Genomic DNA, 18,893 nt, shown 5'->3' on the forward strand with positions numbered 1-18,893 from the left:
GTAGGTCAGGTGGAAGGGAACGGGTGATTGGTTTACGATCCGCCATACTGTCGCCTGATTGGACAGAAAGGGGCGAGAGGCGAGAGAGCGCCGGAGATCCACCAGCGAGTGTATCCGCTCCAGTCCCCGCTGACTCTGCCAGTGAAGCACATACATACAACGCGCACCCCCCCCCCCCCACACACACACACATTGGGGGCTGAGATGTGACTGTCAACCAGAGGAATACAGCCTGTTTCTGTGGGATTTTTTTTTTGGTACTGTCAGCCGGCTAATGAGAGAGGACAGCCGGGGAGTGATTTTGGCCATGCGGGCCACTTGGGTTGCGGTGCTTCTCTGTGTGATTACTTCGGTGTGCGCAGTGGAAGGTAAGTGTGCAAAGAGGGGGACATTTGTCTGTTCCGATGGTGCAGGGTGACGGCTTGAATGAATTTAACTGTGGTAAAAAGCTGTCCTGTCAACTGACCTGCTTCTTATTCTCTTTGTTATATTCTCATGGACTTTAACTTTCTAACATGAACTTACATTTTGACATTTAGTCTGAGTGACACTTCTGTAGGATTTATCAGTAAGTTTTCCTTGTTGGTCAGGGTGCGTCGGGTTTCATATCGGGTTCATTTACCTCTCAACTGTGGCATTTTGGACTGTACAGGAATGCAGCTGTGGCTTATTGAAGTCACAGCCCACATTTCTGTATTATATGAAATTACAAAATAAGTAAGCTACAGGCTCTGTGTGCTACTGCTCCAGCATGCTCTTCTGGAAATGTTTATTCTGCATTTATACAATCATCTAATTGTCTTCTATAGTAAATATATATATATAATTATGCATTATTATGAAATTAAAGGCTTGAATTACACCAGGTACTCACCCATAATCAAATTTTGTAATGTTCTCTGATGCTGAAGCATATATTGTGTGGTGTTTCGTAACATCATTGTGTTTCTACCTTCTGAGTGCACTGGAGTATTAACACACTCGCTGCTGCACACTTGGAGTGGCAACGTGAATCATAATTATAGCTCACAGCTGTATAGTAGCAGTGGCGGCTGCCACCTTCCCTGCTTCTCCTCCTCCTCCCGCTCCTACCCATTTTCCAAACATAACCTGCTGCCTCTTTTGTTGCACCTCTCCAAGAATGATCTCCTGCTACTTCTCCCAAAGCATCACTGATGCCCCTGCTGCTCTTTAGCTCCTGCTCCTCCACAAGCACCTCCCGCTGCTGCTGCTCCTCTCTGAGCATATCTTACTGCTGCTGCTGCTTCTCTGCGAGGATCACCAACTGCTCCCTCTGTTACTTCTCCTCACGCATCTCCTGCTGGCAGCGCGTCTCTCTCCAATTATCTTGCTGCACCTCACCAAGTGTGACCTCCTGCTCCTTCTCTCAATGCATTACGAAGCCCCCACTGCTCCTCGCCCAGAATACTGCTCCTCCAAAAGCATCACCTCCTGCTGCTCCCTCTCTGACAGCTGTAGCTGCTCCTGCTCCTTCCTAAGCATTTACTAATGCTCCTTCTGCCATTTCTTCCCAAGCATCGCTGGGTTGTTTCATCCTAAGCATCACCTCCTGCTTCTCCTTTCCAAACATCCAATTATACTACTTCTCCTCTTCCTTAAGAATAACCAAGTCCGCCTCCAGCCACCCTTGCCAGCATTACTTACTTCTTCTCCTGTTGCTCCTCTCCAAGCATCTCCTACTGGCGGTCCTCCTGCTCGTCCCCATGCAAGAATCGATCCATCGATTGCCTGCCTCCTCTTCCTCCTCAAGCATGACCTCCTACTAATTATCCCTCTCTCCCCCAAACATCACCTACTGTTTTTCCTATTGCTCCTCTGCAAGTATCTCCTCTTCCTGTTGCCGGCCATGCATCACTTCCTGCTCCACCCGCTGCTCTTTCTTACACTTTACCTGCTGCTCCAGCTGCATTCCTTGCTCCGACATCCTCCCTATATCTGTTCCTCCCGCTGCTCCTCTCCCACTCATATCTCCTACTGCTCCCGCCACTGCTGCTCCCCCACAAGATCCCCCTTCTAGGTCCCAGTAGCAGTACCTCTGTTTGTATCTTAGTTTAGTTTAAAAGGATAGACACTCATCCATTGTTGCATCAAGGCCAAACAGACGGTCATTTTGATTTAGTCTGCTCAACCAACATGTATATGTGTGTGTCATCCGTGTAGCCGTTGGATTTTGGATTGAACTTGTAGCTGATGTCACCTGATGGAAGCATATATCAGGAAACAGCAGGGGGCCGAGACAGCTTCCTTGTGCAATACCAGCAAGTCATGCCTCACAGTTGCATGATCGCCCAGACTAACAAGAAAAAATTCTACCGTGTATGTATGAATAAAGCCAGTTTAAAGCACTGTCAGAGAGACAGGGACCCATGTCCTCTACCGCGTCTCCTCCTGCTCCTCCTGCTGCTGCTCCTCCTGCTGCTGCTGCTGCTGGTGCTGCTGCTGCTGCTGCTGCTGCTGCTGCTGCTGGTGCCTTACGGAAGCGCTAGATTAGTCTACTGCTGTGTTTTAATGGTGCGCGTAATGACGGGCTCCGTAGTGAGTCTCCAACATTATGAGACATGTAAATGAGCAGGTCTGTTTTGATTAAACAGAACACTGTGTGTGTGTGTGTGTGTGTGTGTGTGTGTGTGTGTGTGTGTGTGTGTGTGTGTGTGTGTGTGTGTGTGTGTGTGTGTGTGTGTGTGTGTGTGTGTGTGTGTGTGTGTGTGTGTGGGAGTGAGGTAAGAGGTTAAGATGGAGAAGAGAGACAAATGGGTACAGTGTGGGTGGTGGGTTGTTTTGTGGTCACGGTAGCCTTTTCATGGTAAGTAGGTGCTTAATGAACTGATGCATAAGCTGATCTGAGTCTGTTGGTGTAAAACAGAACCCACTGCTGACACAGTCACTGCTATTATCTCTGCTCTGTGAACTCTTTCACACTTCTCTGTGAACTTTCAGACGTTTTTTTGCAAGAGCCCGATTAATACATTCACCGGGCCGATATTATTGGCTGATATTAGCCTCTCACAGATATATCAGCATCGATTTATGAGTATTGATCGGAGTTTAATCCGTTGTAGGGCTGCAGCTCAAGATTCTTTTATCAATCTGTCTGCCAATTATCTTCTTAAATGGTCAATTAATGGAAATGTGGAAAAATGTCCTTCATAACTTTCCAGAAGTCTGGGCGATATGAAGATATATATCTGCAAACAGTATAAAATGTCTTATCATTTATATTTTGGCATTGCCGAGGCCCGCGCACCGAACCACAGATAAATGATTAGTCCACAAAGGTGCAATATTCAGTTAATTGACGCTTCATGTTGTGATTCTCAGACCCAGCCCACCCAAAACAAGAAGAGCTTGTGGAAACAATCTTTTGAAAAGTTTGTTGAAAGTTTGTGCCTGTAGGTCCACACTACAGGTATAGAATCAGCTGTCATAACCGGCACAGTGTGCCTTTTTTTCTTCTTCACTTTAAATGGACTCCAGACTACAGTACACAGAGATAAACTAACACATTAAGGCCGCTTAAGTAGGAACGGCATTTCAGAGATACAATAGTTAATGGATAAATGAAATAATCGATGGAGAAGCCATGCACTCTCTTTGTGAATCTCAAAAACTGATTGCCATTCACTTTAAAAATCCAGTATTATTCATACTTGAGTGTTTTCTCTATTTGCCTCTGTGTTTTTCTGCTTCTCTCGAATCTTCTTTCTGCTTCCAAACCCTGCTGACTGCTGTGTATGAAGTGAGTGCGTTGCTTGATTTGAAATATTTTTGTCTTGATCATATCTGTTGTTTACAAATGTACCCGGCAGCAGCTTTTTGAAAGCCTAAAGTAAGGCAGTCTTTGCAGATTTGGGCCAAAAATACTGGAAACGTTTGCTCTCAGGTATGAAAGTATGATGAAAACATCCGTCTGGCTATAGCTGCTTGCTGTCATCTGCGTTGCCTGCACAAATACAGCGACCTTTACATTCCTTCGGGGCTTACACCTTTTCGTAGATCCCAAAATGCAGTACAGTAATCCATATTTTGACCCTGTAATTCTGAAAGTCAATGCAAACCCTGACCCAGGGGATATTGTTCGGTATAAGTGCTACATATCCCGCAAACAAGCCTTGGGAGGGGCGGCAAAGTCATCTGTGTCTGAACCAAACGCTCAGTCAGCAGCAGGCTCTGCCACTGAAATTGCTGATTTGTGTCAGTGTTGAGTGTTGAGAGGTCGAGGAGTTAATTTCTTTCGACTTTTTCCATGCAAGAGCTGCTACTGTAGTCGGAGCCTAAATGAGCGATCCTGAATTTGTTTGTTGGTGCGGCATGACTCCATGTAAAAAATGCACTGCACGTATGATTAACTGCACATATCATTCTGCTCCTACACGTAACCTATTTTGGTCCTTCCCCCCCCCCCCCCCCCCGGAGCCAAACACGTACGTGTCGAGCCCCATCTGTCATCTTCTGGGAACGCTAAAGGTTAAATATCGTAGATCCGTTTTGTTTATGCTGCTATTAACGTGTAACAAGTGTGTGTGTGTGTGTGTGTGTGTGTGTGTGCTTGCAACTAATGATGAACAAATTATTTCCTCAGGGAAACCCATCACATACTTATTGCAAATAGACATGCAGATGATACATTGCACGCACACGGCACTGCCGCCACACGTACCTACACACACACACACACACACACACGCAGACATACTGTACCCTGCACCATGCTCTGCCAGCTCATGTTTTAAAGATGTGGTTTCTATATTCATCTGGTGACAGGTTTTCAATGTGACAGACAGATTGTTGAACTGGGGAAAAGTAGGAGCCTGGAAGAAGATCCTTCACACCGGTCCTCAGGCTTTTTGCTCCAGTGTTTCCCAGTCTATCTTTCCTCAGGGCCTCCCGTCAGTATAAAATATTTATTTCCATGTAGCATTCAAATTGTTTCAGAATACATTTTCTTCTGTAAGGTACTTGGAAGCTGTGGGGATATTTACCTTCTGCTGAGAGACTCAGATTCCTGGGCTTTGGTGCTGTGTGCTTCCCACAGTGAATTGGGCATCAAGAATCTATTTCTGATCAGTGAGTCTGGTTTTGGAAACTCTGCTTCCCTGATCCCACGCGGGCTATCAGACCGCAATATCACAGCTTTCAGTAGTTCAGGAAGTAATTTCCAACAAAACATGCTCAATGTTGACTGAGGTGTGATTAATAACTTCTATTAGTGTGAAAAGATATCCTTGACTATGTATCTTCACAGGCTTGGCTGTGAATTTTCACACAACTCGACAGTCCCTCGAGCATTCGAGGGAGAACTTGTTGTGATAAGTCAGTCGTGTCAATTACGGAGGAAAGATAGCTTTTTGTTCATGCGTACTGTTGGCAGAATTTCTATACCAAATGTTTGGGTCACAATGTACACCTCTGTCTAATGTGGGTTGTGGATGAGATCTGTGCAACTTGATGTGCAATAGTTTATACTGTATCTGCAGCTTTAGCTAGTTTTTCAGCTAGTTTCTCATTCGTCTTTCATTACAGAATGTTACAATGCAAAACGTGAGGGTTGAAAAGTAAACTTCTTTTCGCTGCCAAGTCCTCAAGTCTAAAGTTCTGGCTGTAGCAAAACCAGTACAGTGTAACTGAATTACATACAGAGACCTTATTTGGCACTTTGTGCTCGCACTATTGTGACTAGTGACTGAGTCTAGGACTCAGGTAAACAACAGAATGTAAAAAGAAAGATAAAAATCATAGTATTGCACGAGAGCTGAAGCGCATCCACAGTATCACTATGTAGAGGTTACAGGTTTAGATCCTACAACTTTCCAAAAGTCCTTAATTGATCTTAAATTGCAGAGAATGCATCAGTGGTCTGCACATACAACGGAAACCTTTAACCTGCTGAATACATTTTCTTGCACACTTCAGGGCAGCAAAACAATCTGTAAACACAACATTTGCACATTATCACCTGACAAAGTAAAGATGTCCGCTACCACTATTTCTTCCTTCCCGATACCAATTCAAATTGCTGACAACTTGCTAGCTGTAACGTCACACTCTCCGCTAGCACTTGCTTGATCGGTACAGCGCACGTGCAACTCTCAACAGAGAGGAGAAAGACGTGAGACGGCTCACTCGTTGGCTACTTCCAACAACTATTTTGGACTCGGCGATCGTTTTTTTTCCAGAGCTGACGATGGAAGTAACAAACGAGTGAGCCAATCCAATGATCTGATAAACCATATAATAACCTGATATTGGAACAGTGCATATGGACTTGTGGACTTGCAGATACCCAATCCAGTACTTCAGGCTGTATCTGAGGAACTTCTGATACTGGTATAGGTATCGGAACAATTCTACGATAAGATCGATGTGCATGTTAAGTGTGTGCAAACAGCTGCCTATTTAAACATCAGTTACAGAGCAACAATAGCGTTCATTAAAAGTCGTCGTTTTGTTCACCTGATGAATCTAGGCAGTCTACTGTCGGTCTATCAGGGCTTTTTTTGCAGCTGCCTGCTGGAAATAAGGTGGAGCATTTAGAGTGAACCAAAAGACCAAAACAATGAGCTGAGAGACACTAAAGTTCTCAGTAGAGCTGAGGGGATCATATAGCAGCTTTGAGCTTGACATGGAAAATCTGCGCCGGTGTCTTAGCTCATCTAAGAAGTGCTGCAACCTGCTCAGTCAAAATACGGTTCATATTAACAACAGTCAATCAGCATCTAAGCACCTTTATTACAAACATTTACCTCCAATCACTATTTCTCCTCCACAGCTGCCATCACTGACATGTTTGAAAAAAAAAGCGTAAATTGATTTTAGCTGCAGAGAGAAGCAGAAGGCTTGTGCATAATAAAACACTTCACCACCCAAACTCCTCAGGTTATTTGCATAACAAACCGGTCTAAATAGATTATATTTCCCAGATATGAGACTATAATTGATACAGAGCTCTGGTGGGCATAAAAGGAATGAAAGAATCCTTTGTTTTCACCTAAAATTCCCTCTTTTCCTTTCACTTGGATCCATTATGCTGTCACTTCAACTAATTTGCAGCTCAAAGAGTCACATCAATACATCGCCGTACTAGACAGATGGAAATGGCATGCTCCTGGAGTTGTTCTGTCTCCTCCACATGCAAGGTAAGCGATAGCAACAATTGCCCTTTGTTTCAGGCTAAGGCAAAACAATGTTGTTTCAGGCAAAGGTAAAACCATTTCTCTCCGCTCTTGCAGTAGACTTCACCAATAGATAAACACCTTATTTCATCTCGACCTCAGGCCTCTCGCTGACCTCTATACCCGCCGGCCGTAGACAAGAAAAAACAGGGAGAATGAGAGAATTTGAAATATGCATTTACTTCTTTTGAATGCAAATCAGGCATAATGGGAAGGAAAGATAGCTCCAGATTGCAGTTCTTTTAGATCTCCTGTGATGGCACAGCACCATTATTCCACCTCAGAAGTGTTACATGCATATTCTTGTGTGGTGCTGGCTTGAAGTATACAGAACGTTAAGTAACACACTTAAAAAAAAAAAAAATGAATATCACAATTACATCCAAGAACAATGAGGTCAAACCTGGATGGAATGTGAACACGTTTTTATATTATGGCTGTAACTAACTATCCTCTACATTGTCGCTCAATCCCTGTTATCTGTTGAAATAACTGCATGGTTTATAAAAATGTTCAAATGTATTTCTGGGGTTCTGGTGAAAGCCAGCAGATACCCGGGCCAAGCCTTCCTTTTCCATGCACTGCTCATTTGTCTCCAGTCGGATAAGCAACTTGAGATGTGAGACTGGAGTTGAGAGACAACATGTACGTTTGTTTCACGAGTAGCCAGTTAACGAGCTCATTTCAAACCAATAAAAAGCTAAATCATCATCAGATGATAGCCGGTGTGTTCCAAGATTGAATTTCAGCCAATGCGTTCTGCCTCTTTTGCTCTCCATGCTGATTGTTTACCTGCATTCATTCAAAGCCTGATTGAAGCAGAAACCTCTGATACCAAAACCGTGTCCTGAATTTGTTGATAGAGAGTAATTGCATACAATCAGTAAGCCATAACTGAGTCTGAACAGTCTGACATTCATGAACATTTTGGTTACTAATCCCAGTAACTTTGACATTTTTGGGGATTGTTCTCTGTCGCACCGGCAGCGTGGCGTTTGTTTTGTGTTTTCTTAGTGTTTAGCGGACAAGACGTGTCAGCTTAGCTCGAGGTGTGGGGAGGCGGTTCGAGGTAAAATGCTTCTCCAGGTAGCTCCAAGTTGTCTCACTTACAGTACATGCTGTTTTGTGTTAGCTTGCCAACGTCGCAACCTTCAACCAGTAATCACAGGGTTGCTCAGGTTTGGCAGGTGTTTACGGTCCCTTAGCTTCACTGAGCGGACAGCCTGTGTGCAGTGACCGGGTCTAACGCAAAGTGTCCTGACATAAGCTAGATGTTCATGGATATACCTCCAAACTGTAGACTGAAAATGGTTCAACCCCATCGTTTTACATGTGTTAAACACAGAATGTGTAACATGTGGGTGAGCAGGTGTTGAAGTCATTTAAAAAGCATCCTTGATGGGACTGAGTAATGTAACGAGTGGGATAACGTCACAAATTACCTTTGCTGTTGAGTAATTAACAGTAGTATCGGAGTATTATTGAAGGTTCTATTCGGTTGTGTTCTTTCCTGTTCTTCCCTCTGTATGCTGCATACTGCAGCTCTGAGCTTTAGACCTTTATGGCTCAGCATATGATTGAACATAATGGCCCATTATTTATTTGCTGGATGAGAGTGGGCTCTCTGCCAGCATCTTCAGGGATCCTGCTGTGGGCATATGGGTCTCACAGATAGCCATGCTGGATATTAAGGACTGTGTGAGTGTTGAAGCAAAAGAAAATGGGGAGAGAACATAATGGGTGGGACAACGCACATCAGTGAATTCGCCTCACCTTGAAAATTTTTTTTTTTGGGGGGGGGGGGGGGGGAGGAAAGTGCCTCATCTGGAATTTGAATCAGTTTTGGATTTGAAAGTATGTTTTGCCGGCTGTATTCATTCCTCCTGTTGATACGGGCTGTATTCCCTCGTGATGTGCTTCTAATCTAAGTAATGGGGGACGAAATCCACAGCCCTCGTTCAGTGGGAAACAGCTTTATCTGAAGTTAATATGAGGCATCAGCATTCGGAGTTAGACAAATGTTGATATCCTTCAATTAGATTCCCTCTCTGTGTTTCACTGTTAAGCTGCAGTGGAGGAAAACAAGAAATGTTCTTTTCTATAAAGGCTGTGACTGAAGAGATATCCACTAAGCACTTTTTAGCAAAGGGACACGGGTGAGGTTTAAACCCAGGCTGCTGCGGTAAGTAATCAGCCTTAGTGCTTGTGGAGCATCACCACTAACTACATTGGAGGTGCATTTGGAAAACCTCTTTCAATATTCAAATGGGCACCTGACTAATATTTTAAGATGGACTTGAAAAACTGTGAATCTTTCCTTTAAACATTTAGTCAAAAACAGTAAAAAAAACAAAAGTCTATCATGATCAAGGTGATGTCAACCAGCAGGCAACAACCTAAAGATAATCCTCACAATTGAGAAGCTGGAGAATCAACGGTCTCGTTGAAATCTCCCATTTTCAGCAGCTGTCAGAAAGTATTAAAAAACAAAACAAGCAAAATCAGTTCATAGTTGTAGTTCTCTACCTGCGCCGAGTACAGGTAATATTATCCGGTGTTGCCATTTCAGTTTAAACTTCATCAACTCACGGTAGGTTGACCAAGCGCCCATGCTCTTTTAAAGCTGCTTCACACTTGCTCGGTTTCATCCACACCTGCCTTTTACAGCCACAGGCTGCCCCAGACCGCTATAAGCTGCTCTGCTGGAGCTGTGTGGGTATATTCAGTGATTCTGCTCTGGAATAGATGGAAACTGACCGCAGGAAAAAGAGAGATTACTGTTCAGGTCCGACATGTGTACTCTGAGTGTCGGCTTTTATCTGGCAAAATGTCACATGCTTGAACAGTGCACGTATCGAGACCCAACAGTTCAGGCTTTTTTCTTTTTCTTCTCGACTAAACTTTCATCACAACAGGGGCAAAGCAAAAACCAGGGCAGAGCAGACAGGCGACGGAGGACAATTTTAGTTTGACAGTTTTACTCTGCGTGACATCAGTTCTGATAGAAAATCTCCTGAGAGATGGAGAGCACAAAAGAGGGATGGAGGAAGAACGAAAACGAGTTAAAGCACAGAAAGAGACATCAATGGAGAGACGATGAACCTGGTGGTTAGCCGTCTGCAGTTTGATATATGGAGCAGAGAGCCAATAAGTGTCAGGTCCCTCCCACTGGGGAGCCATTTTAACAAGCTCTTAGTGTTTGAGTGGCTGTTAGCAGCCTTGTAATCCAGACTTGCAATTTCTGACTGCTGTGGAATTAACATTTTAAAGCTGTGAACTCATACACAAGTAAGCAAAATATAGCAACCTCTTTTTTTATTGTTGTTCTTTCAGGTATCGTCTTAGATAAAGATAGAAGAGATGTGAGGTACAATGCGTGCAACGTTCTGTTGGTCGTGAGCCAAATTCAATATCCACACTGCAAACATTCAGCTACATTGCAAACATACAGTGTGTGCTTTAAGCCAATGGTCCACCTGGACACTTCTGAGCTCTTACACATTTCTTCACCTCAATGTGTTTTTTATGTGGCTCCTGGCCTGGAGTACACAGTAACGTACAGTATAATTGATTGTTTGGTGAAAATCTCCTTCACTGGGACACTGACCTCTTTGGTGTATGCTCTTCAAGCTCATGACTCTTGCAGCTCTTTCTGACGGAACCATCGGTACGCTAACGGTGAGCTGTCATGCCGAAGAGAAAGTCAGTCTGCCAGGAAGCTTACTCCTTTCCTCACAAAGTAGGCATTTTAACAGCGGGGGGGGGGGGGGGCGTTTTTTGGTGGGATTAATTCATATATCAATACATTTTTTTGGTTTTCATACTGCGAATAAAGGCATCAACCAATCACGTTGTGTGAAAGGGACTTATTAAAAATGTACACTATAGTGTACAACAACAGGGAGGCTCCATAGTCCGGACCAAGACGGCTAACCTTAACCCTTTTCAAGTTTGAGAAAGGCAGCGCATACCAGATCCACTCCTTCCGGTCTTACCTTTCACAATACAAGCCCAGACATGTACAATGCGTTTGACCCCGGTTGAGTCCTTTGCCTGAACAAATTATTTTGTTAACGTGTAGCAAAATTCACATCTCTGCCGGTATGAAGGGTTTTGATACCAAATATTTGCGGTGAAGTATTTAGCTTTTTCATGTTGTTTATCTGCCACGCCCCCCCCGGGTTGTGTAAAGGCCTTTACTGTGCTGCATTTAACTAAGTGTTTAAGGTGTCTTATCTTTTTCTACATTTATAATTAATGCATCATTTCAAAGGCAAACTCTTCAAAAGTCTTCAGCTTTTATTGGAAGTATGTTTAACTTGCTGCATAACTGTGAACCTACACACACGGTGAAGGAAGAGGACGTATTCTCAACAAACTGAACATTTTAGGACAAATTGCATTGCAACTCTGTCACATTGTTTACAGTAGAATTTTTGCCAAGATGCTGATGACTACCAGACACATGAAAAATAAATGGTAATAGGTGTTTTGTTGAACTAAGCAGTCTGTCTGACAAACATAATCGCGCCCTGACTGGTGAAATTGATCAAATATTTACCTAATATTTTGTCAGGGAAAACATAACGTCAGTTATGTGTTGCAGTCCAACTTGTACATCACTTGCTCTACACTGCTTCTCTGAGTGTAGAGTATATATTTAAGGGATTTAGGAAGGCCACAGCAAAGAGTAGGCTTGCACTCAGTCGGGGACCCAATTTATACTTGAACACTGACAAGCTGCGCTTCAAGACCCTCCGAAAGTAAAAGACAGCAGTGATGAGGCAGAGGGTGGAGATGGGGAGGGAGGGAAGCAGACATTCACAGAAGAAAAGTGGAGTTGGATGCAGCTGTTGTGTTGCAGCCCTGAGGATGGATCCAGGAAGAGTCACAGGCTCATCTCTATTACAGTAGATCAAACTGTGTGCATATATGTGTATAAATGCACTCAAGCGAAGCAATGCGGTTGACTAGACTCCAACACTTGACTTTGACAACCCTCACACACGCACACACACACACACACACACACACACACCATCAGCATCTTCAGGGCACAGATGATGAGCTTGGTACCCATCAAAGTGACGTGGAAACACTGCTGATGGTAAAACTAAACTCGGAGAAAAAAAGACAAGGTTAAAATCTGAGTGATATCTGAAGCTGATTATTATCAAACGTGTGATCTTTTCTCTGAGATGAACTGAACTTTGTCCTTCCTCAAACCCCCACCAGCAACTCATCCTCCGAAGGCTTCTACCTCGAGGAGCAAAGTTAACGCTCTGCTCCCACGGCCAAACGTGTCTCTCGCATTGCTGAAATTGTTTAGGTATGCTTGGTTTACCTGAGCTCGCATGCAGCATTTACATAACCATCGTCACTGACTCAGAAAATAGCTGTGGCATTTCACGGTACAGGCCACCTTTGGGCGAACTCTGCTTCTTAAATTACATATCTTCACGTCTAAATCTGTTCCCCTCACCTCCGTGACACAAAACTGGTGGGTTTATGAACAGGGAAATGGATTTTGAAGAGTTTTTCATGTCTGTTCAGTGCTGGCACTTGATTTCGCAGCACCTCTCCAAAATGTTTAAAGTGGCCTCTCAGAATTTAAATGAGTAACAGGAGATATGAAATGGTACATGTTAAAGCATCTCATACAGCAATCGAAAAATGTCTATGCCACTGTTTGGAACAGTGATGATAAATTAGTAAAAATGTGTTAGGAATCTATTTGCAACTACTATTTCATAGACTATTTCATATTGTTGATTTACAAGTTGTGGCGGGCGTAATAAACTGTAGCTTTATCCTAAATTCTTTAAGTCTTTACAAAAATGTCCATGTTGTTACGTTGTTCTTGTTTTTTACTGTGTTACGTTGGGGGGGGGGGGGGGGAGGGGTATTGCATATTGTGTTATTTTATTGCCAAAGTGATTGTGTAATTACCTAAAGACTAAAGTCATTTCCATTTCAATTGTACGAGTGTCTCATCCAGCATTTGTAGCTACACTTACAAAAAACAAAATGCGTCGTAGTTCGTAGATATCCCACGAAATTATTTTGTATGTTATCGATCAATCATGACCGATGAAGTAAAAAGATTGCTAAAGCACACACAGGGCGGGTGGATGGGTCCAAAAACGGCAATCTCTCACCCAGGAGATCGGTGTTTGTTCCCCATGTGATACGAGACGTCAACGTTGATTTGAATAAAGTAAAACAACACATGCAGTTCTTTATGTACATGATCATTCATACATGTATAAACACAGAACGTGTGTACAGTATGTGTCAGAGTAATAGAAGTCTTTTAAATGATGGTATATAGACTTTGGTTTATAGTGGGAATGAGTGTATAGTGCAAAAGGTAGTGGTATGGTAATGTCTAAAACGAGCACAACAGAAAGTTCTGTGTTAATGCTGTGTGGAGGATGAGGTGGAGTCTCACAGTCTGAGGAAAGAAGCTGCTCTGAAGTCTGGTGGTACGGCAGCTGATGCCTCTGTCGCTTGCCAGCCGGCAGCAGGGTGAACAGGCTGTGGCTAGGGTGGGTATTGTCTTTCAGTATCCTTTGAAAATAATTGGTTAGTAATCCACAGTTTGCTCAGCAATGTGTGACGTCTTTTGATTTTCTGTTGATCATGATTAAGTTTCTCTGCCAAAATCAATCCTCAAAGGTTGAATCTTTTATGTACTCTTAAAATAAAGACACCGATTTAGGATGGGTAATATATCTGTGTTTTGTCCATGTCTGGATATCAGGATAGATATTGTCTTAGATTTTTGGATATTGTAATATCGTGTTGTCTTTCGGGAAAAATGCGATTCACAAATGACTGCTTCACAAAAGATTACGTCTTCAAATGTCTTGTTTTCATCTGAACCAAAGATGTTTAGTGAACATTGATATAAGATGGAGAAAAGCAGCAATTTATCACATTTGAGAGGCAGTTCTGAGAATATCTGACAATTTTGGTTTGAAAAAAGGAAAAAGGAAATATTTGTTTTAGCTGTGGGTTTCTTGTTTTCAATGTGAGCACCACAAACCCTTTTAATCTCACATCCATTTTATTGGTGGAAAATGCACAAATTGAAGAAGTCTCAAAGCCTCAACATATACAACCAAAGCTATCTGTCTGCATGAGAAGAGAGACTAATAGTAGACTTTCTATATCCATTAGTAACATATAGACAACACCAACCCAGTGCTGCCTCATGATCTACAAAGGTGTCTTCCTCTCAGGGCTCCACCCTCACATTGTGGTCCACAGTGAGCCTGGTAGTGTGTGCAGCTCCACGCTGACTGGACCAAGCTTCATACTGTGCGAGCATGTGTCTCTCAGACATGTTGCACACTCCGAGTGAGCGCAAGGTGTCTCGCTGAGCGAGCGGATGTCTTCCAGGCTGGCTTCGGCAGAACATCTGTCAACAGATTGAGCCCTCTGATAGAGTGAGACTGTCAGGGGAGATACAGCAGAGGCATGGTGGCATGTGGTCAGCTGATATCTTTCTCTTTCTTTCTTTCTTCATTTCTGTCTTTCTCTGGCTGTCTCCAGGGAGACAAGCGGAGACACATGCTGACGTGTGATGAACAGATCTGTGACTAATGGTCTGCCTTAAATGAATACCAATTAGACGATTAGACAACCTCTTTTATGCCAAGCAAGGAAAAGCAAGGTTAGCAGTCTCATGCTTAAAGCTGGAGTCTGCTTGTTTGTAATTATCTTCTTGTATCCCAGATATGGGAGGGGGATGGGATACGACTAACACTGGCATGGCTTGGTGATGTGCTTTGATTTTTGGGAAATATTGATTGGCTTGTCGGGTCATGCTTGTGCTGGTGTATAATGTCAGTAAATTAAAGAACATGTTCATGTTTAAATGAATCATATCATGATTGAATCATATATTGAGATATCATGATACACAATTAGGTCGTCTAAATTGATAATGACAAGCACATACTAACTCGTAAACAAACAGAGATCCTGTTCATTTTGCACCTAAGAAAATACTTTTCATTTGTCATGTATTTAATTCACAAGGGGGTATACAAAAATAGGCTTTACCGAGTGGTTATTTAATTTATTATTCAAGATATTAAAAGACATATTTATGAATAGGAGATGTTGTCCATATCACCCAGCCCTACTCCTAAACAAACAACATACCTGCCAACTGGAAAACCAGCGTAGATTCCCTGAACCTAAAAAAACAATAAAATCTGCACTTACAGATCACTTAGTTTTACCTTGTTTTCAATCTTACCTGGCAACCCAAAAGACAATGGAAAAGGAAAAAGAAAAATATGATGGTCATGCTTTCATTGTCAGTTGCTGTCAGAATTTCAGAGGATGGTGATGATACTGACACAGGAACATTAATGACAGTTGACATTTTGACAGTTGACATTTTCAGCTGAGAGAAGGGCTTTCACTTTTCGTTATTGTGATACATTAACGGGTCTTTTTCTGTCCTCGTTTAGTATTCTTATGATTATGGAGTGAATGACGGCTATAATTAACACTCAACACCAAAATTGCCTTGTTGCTTTTTGCATGTATGGCAAGGCAAGAGTCAAATATGTCAACTGATGAAAAAGACACGGAGAATACATGAATTAATTAATGCTGTCTTTGAAAACATAAGTTGATTCTGACACCATATACATATTATTGTGGCTAGACTCAACAAATACATACTGTAGATAAGAAATGTGTCAATTACAATGGATCATTATTGATTATGTCAATCAAAGCTCTATTTAGTCTTTTTTGAAGTTGTTAGTACATTTTTAGTTAATAAATCAATTAGTTAATTTATAGAAAAGTACTATTTTTAAAATTGGACAATTGTTTATGCAATTTTTAAGGAATAACCAATGCAAAGTTTGCCAGCTTTCTTTCATTCTGTCTTCTATCATATTTAACTGAATATCCTTTTATATGTCAGCCTGGGTTTTTTCTTTTATGGTATTTTGTTTTTTACAGAACAAATAATAAATTGATTACTTCAGAAGAAGAGAATACATTTAATCAATAATATAATTTTCATTACAGAAATCATCATTAGTTGCCGCCCTAGTATGTTTTTATATTATTTCTCCAATGTCTAATGTTTGCTAAAACAACTAGCTTATTTTAAGAACGCGACCACATTCAGCGCAGTTCAAAGGAACTCTTTCTTCTGACAAAGACGTGTAATTGTGGGCTCGGATGAAAATGTCGGCTTGTTGCGTTCTTCAATACGCTGAAGATGTGTCATTTTTTTTTTTGACTTCTTTTTCACGATCCACATTGCCTCCTGAATGCACTTATATAAACTTAAGAGGCTGTAATGCTGCTGTGGGTGTATTCTTTGTGAACAGGATGATCTTGTCGCTGTTTGAGACGCGTTGTAGATGTACAGTACTTAGACACACAATGCACACTGTGGCCCATTTCCTTTCAGCTACGTTCTATTCAGCTACCAAGTCCTCTTCTATCAGGATTTGTCTGAGTCACATGTACAATTATTTTGACGCCCCACTTTGATGGACTCCAGTGGGTTTCTAAATTATTGTCAGTTTACATGTCAAAATGCAAAAGACGTATATAATGGGAGTATATTTACTCAAGATTGATTTGATGAGAAATGTGGGGGATTAGGGCTTTGATGTCGGGGGGGCATGGAGATTAAATGTTGGCGTTTGGAGCTGTAATGCTTCAATGTGGAGCTCTCAGTTCTGCCTCGTCTGATTTCGTGTCCCACTCATCTTTCATTTCTGACTGGCAGCTCTGCGACACACTCAGTGGAAACACTGGAAATCTCTTGATGCTCTTAAAGCCCTGCTGGATTTTGCTGCGTAGTTTTGTGAGTTTGGTGAAAGTTGAAGTTGTAGTATCATTCACAGTGTACTCTCTAGATGTCATATCAAAAATGACAACAACAAAAAAGTTTCTGGCTATCAAACAGATGCCAGTAGAAGTTCACTTGACAATTATAATCATTATCAGCCCATTAAATGCAGTAGTAGTAGTGGATGTGGGTGGGTGTGGGTGTTGGGCTCATGAAGGGAGGGGTGTACCAAAAACATGATGTTGGTTGTATCATGAAAAATGTGATTCATCATTTCTGGAACTCGACTCATATTAGGGACTAAAAATCCTGATGTCTCTGCTTCAATATTGACCAATCCTTTTTTTTAATCTGTCTCTTATTAGTTCCCCAACTTTATGAGAGTGCAATATTAAATCACTGAGATACCCATTTAGCTTTAGATTTGACCTTTTGAAGCATTCATCTCCTATCGAACGCAACTGAAGCACATGTTGAGGGCTGCATTGATCAGGATTACAGTGCATTTCAAGTGTCAAATATTATTCCGCAGATAAACATCACACAACAAGCAGCAGCTTGGGATGTATCAATCCGGCTTTGCTCTCTCGCGATTCAAATCCAGATACCGAACCTCTACTCTACTCCTTATCCGAACCAATGTTGTTCCTGTTTCCCTAATCATTATAATGCTTCCCTGCTGCGTTGCACACATGTGGCTCTGTCGTGTGAAGAAACATCAGGCTGTATCTATGACTGTAACAATATCATTGTCAACACCTCAGGTTTAACAAGTTAAAAGTCACATTGAAATGCGTTCATTGTGAAGCACATTGTATCTCCAGTCTCCTAAATAAGGCCTGTATCAGAATTGGGGCATCACTTTGCTTCAGCATTCAACAGCTGTTTCCTCTCTCGCCTGGTTTTCACTCCGATGCCTCCAGATGTATGCTGACAGTCTTCATGCACACTCTATTCAGGCACACCAGAAATCAAACCTACTAACAAAGTATATATCCATTGTCCTTTAGCCCCATCACACATTCCCATTTTTTAAATTTTTTAATCTGTTTTTATACCCATCTAACAAAATAGGACAAATGGCTGCCCATCCCACTCATCCATATGCTCCACAGTGAGCACATACACTTTGACTTGCGCCTCAGCCTCACCGGTGCCCACTCATGCAGCCTTTCTGAATTACCCGTCCAATCAAAGCACTCAACATTCACGTTAACAAATGTTTAATGTGGTGTCTACAGGCGTCGCTCTCCTTAAAATACAGAGCACGTCAGTTAGAGGCCTGTTCCCCTTGTGTTAGTCACAAAGGCACAAAGGATCCTGCAACACTGACAGACTGGATGCTTCACACAGAGCTTGTGTCTCTGAGTGAGCGTATGCACACGTTTGTGTAGGTGTATGTGCATGTGTGTGCGTGTGTGTGTGTGTGTGTGTGTGTGCGTGTTTCTTTTTGTGGTAGTGACAATTTCATGTTAAACTTTCTTCCAGAGAGAGAGAGAGAGAGAGAGAGAGGCATCATCAGGACTCGGCTCTAAAAATACGAACCCAATATGTTCTCGTTTTATTGTTGTGCCACTTTTCTAAAAGACAATAAGTTAGTTATATATTTATTTTACAGTGACTAGCACACCCTGTTGTCTAAAAACTCAATATGCTGCAGTTGTATTTATAGTGACAAGCCTCTACTTTGACAAGCAATCATATTCTGGAGGACCACGATACATCTTCTGTGTTTTAAAGCCACAAACCTGCCCGGCTTCTTTAAAGGTTATGTATTTTGTTGACAGGTCTGCCCTGTTTTCCTGCGTTGTATTGAATTATCTAACATATCATATGTCTTTGTGACAAGTCATCAAACTATACTA

At 42.2% G+C, this 18,893-nt stretch overlaps 1 protein-coding gene across 1 annotated transcript in view; it reads left to right on the top strand.

The window, feature by feature from the left end:
• The first annotated feature begins 274 nt into the window (after positions 1–274).
• Positions 275–18,893, top strand: part of LOC142946834 (ephrin type-B receptor 1-like) — a 72,302-nt gene continuing 53,683 nt past the window's right edge. Inside the window, exon 1 of the mRNA XM_076088411.1 lies at positions 275–368. Coding sequence (XP_075944526.1) covers positions 275–368 — 94 coding nt within the window. The remainder of the gene's footprint in view (positions 369–18,893) is intronic.

Source organism: Anarhichas minor, unplaced genomic scaffold (genome assembly GCF_050575085.1).
Source record: "Anarhichas minor isolate MPS153535 unplaced genomic scaffold, ASM5057508v1 ptg000010l, whole genome shotgun sequence".
Classification (NCBI taxonomy): Eukaryota; Metazoa; Chordata; class Actinopteri; order Perciformes; family Anarhichadidae; genus Anarhichas; species Anarhichas minor.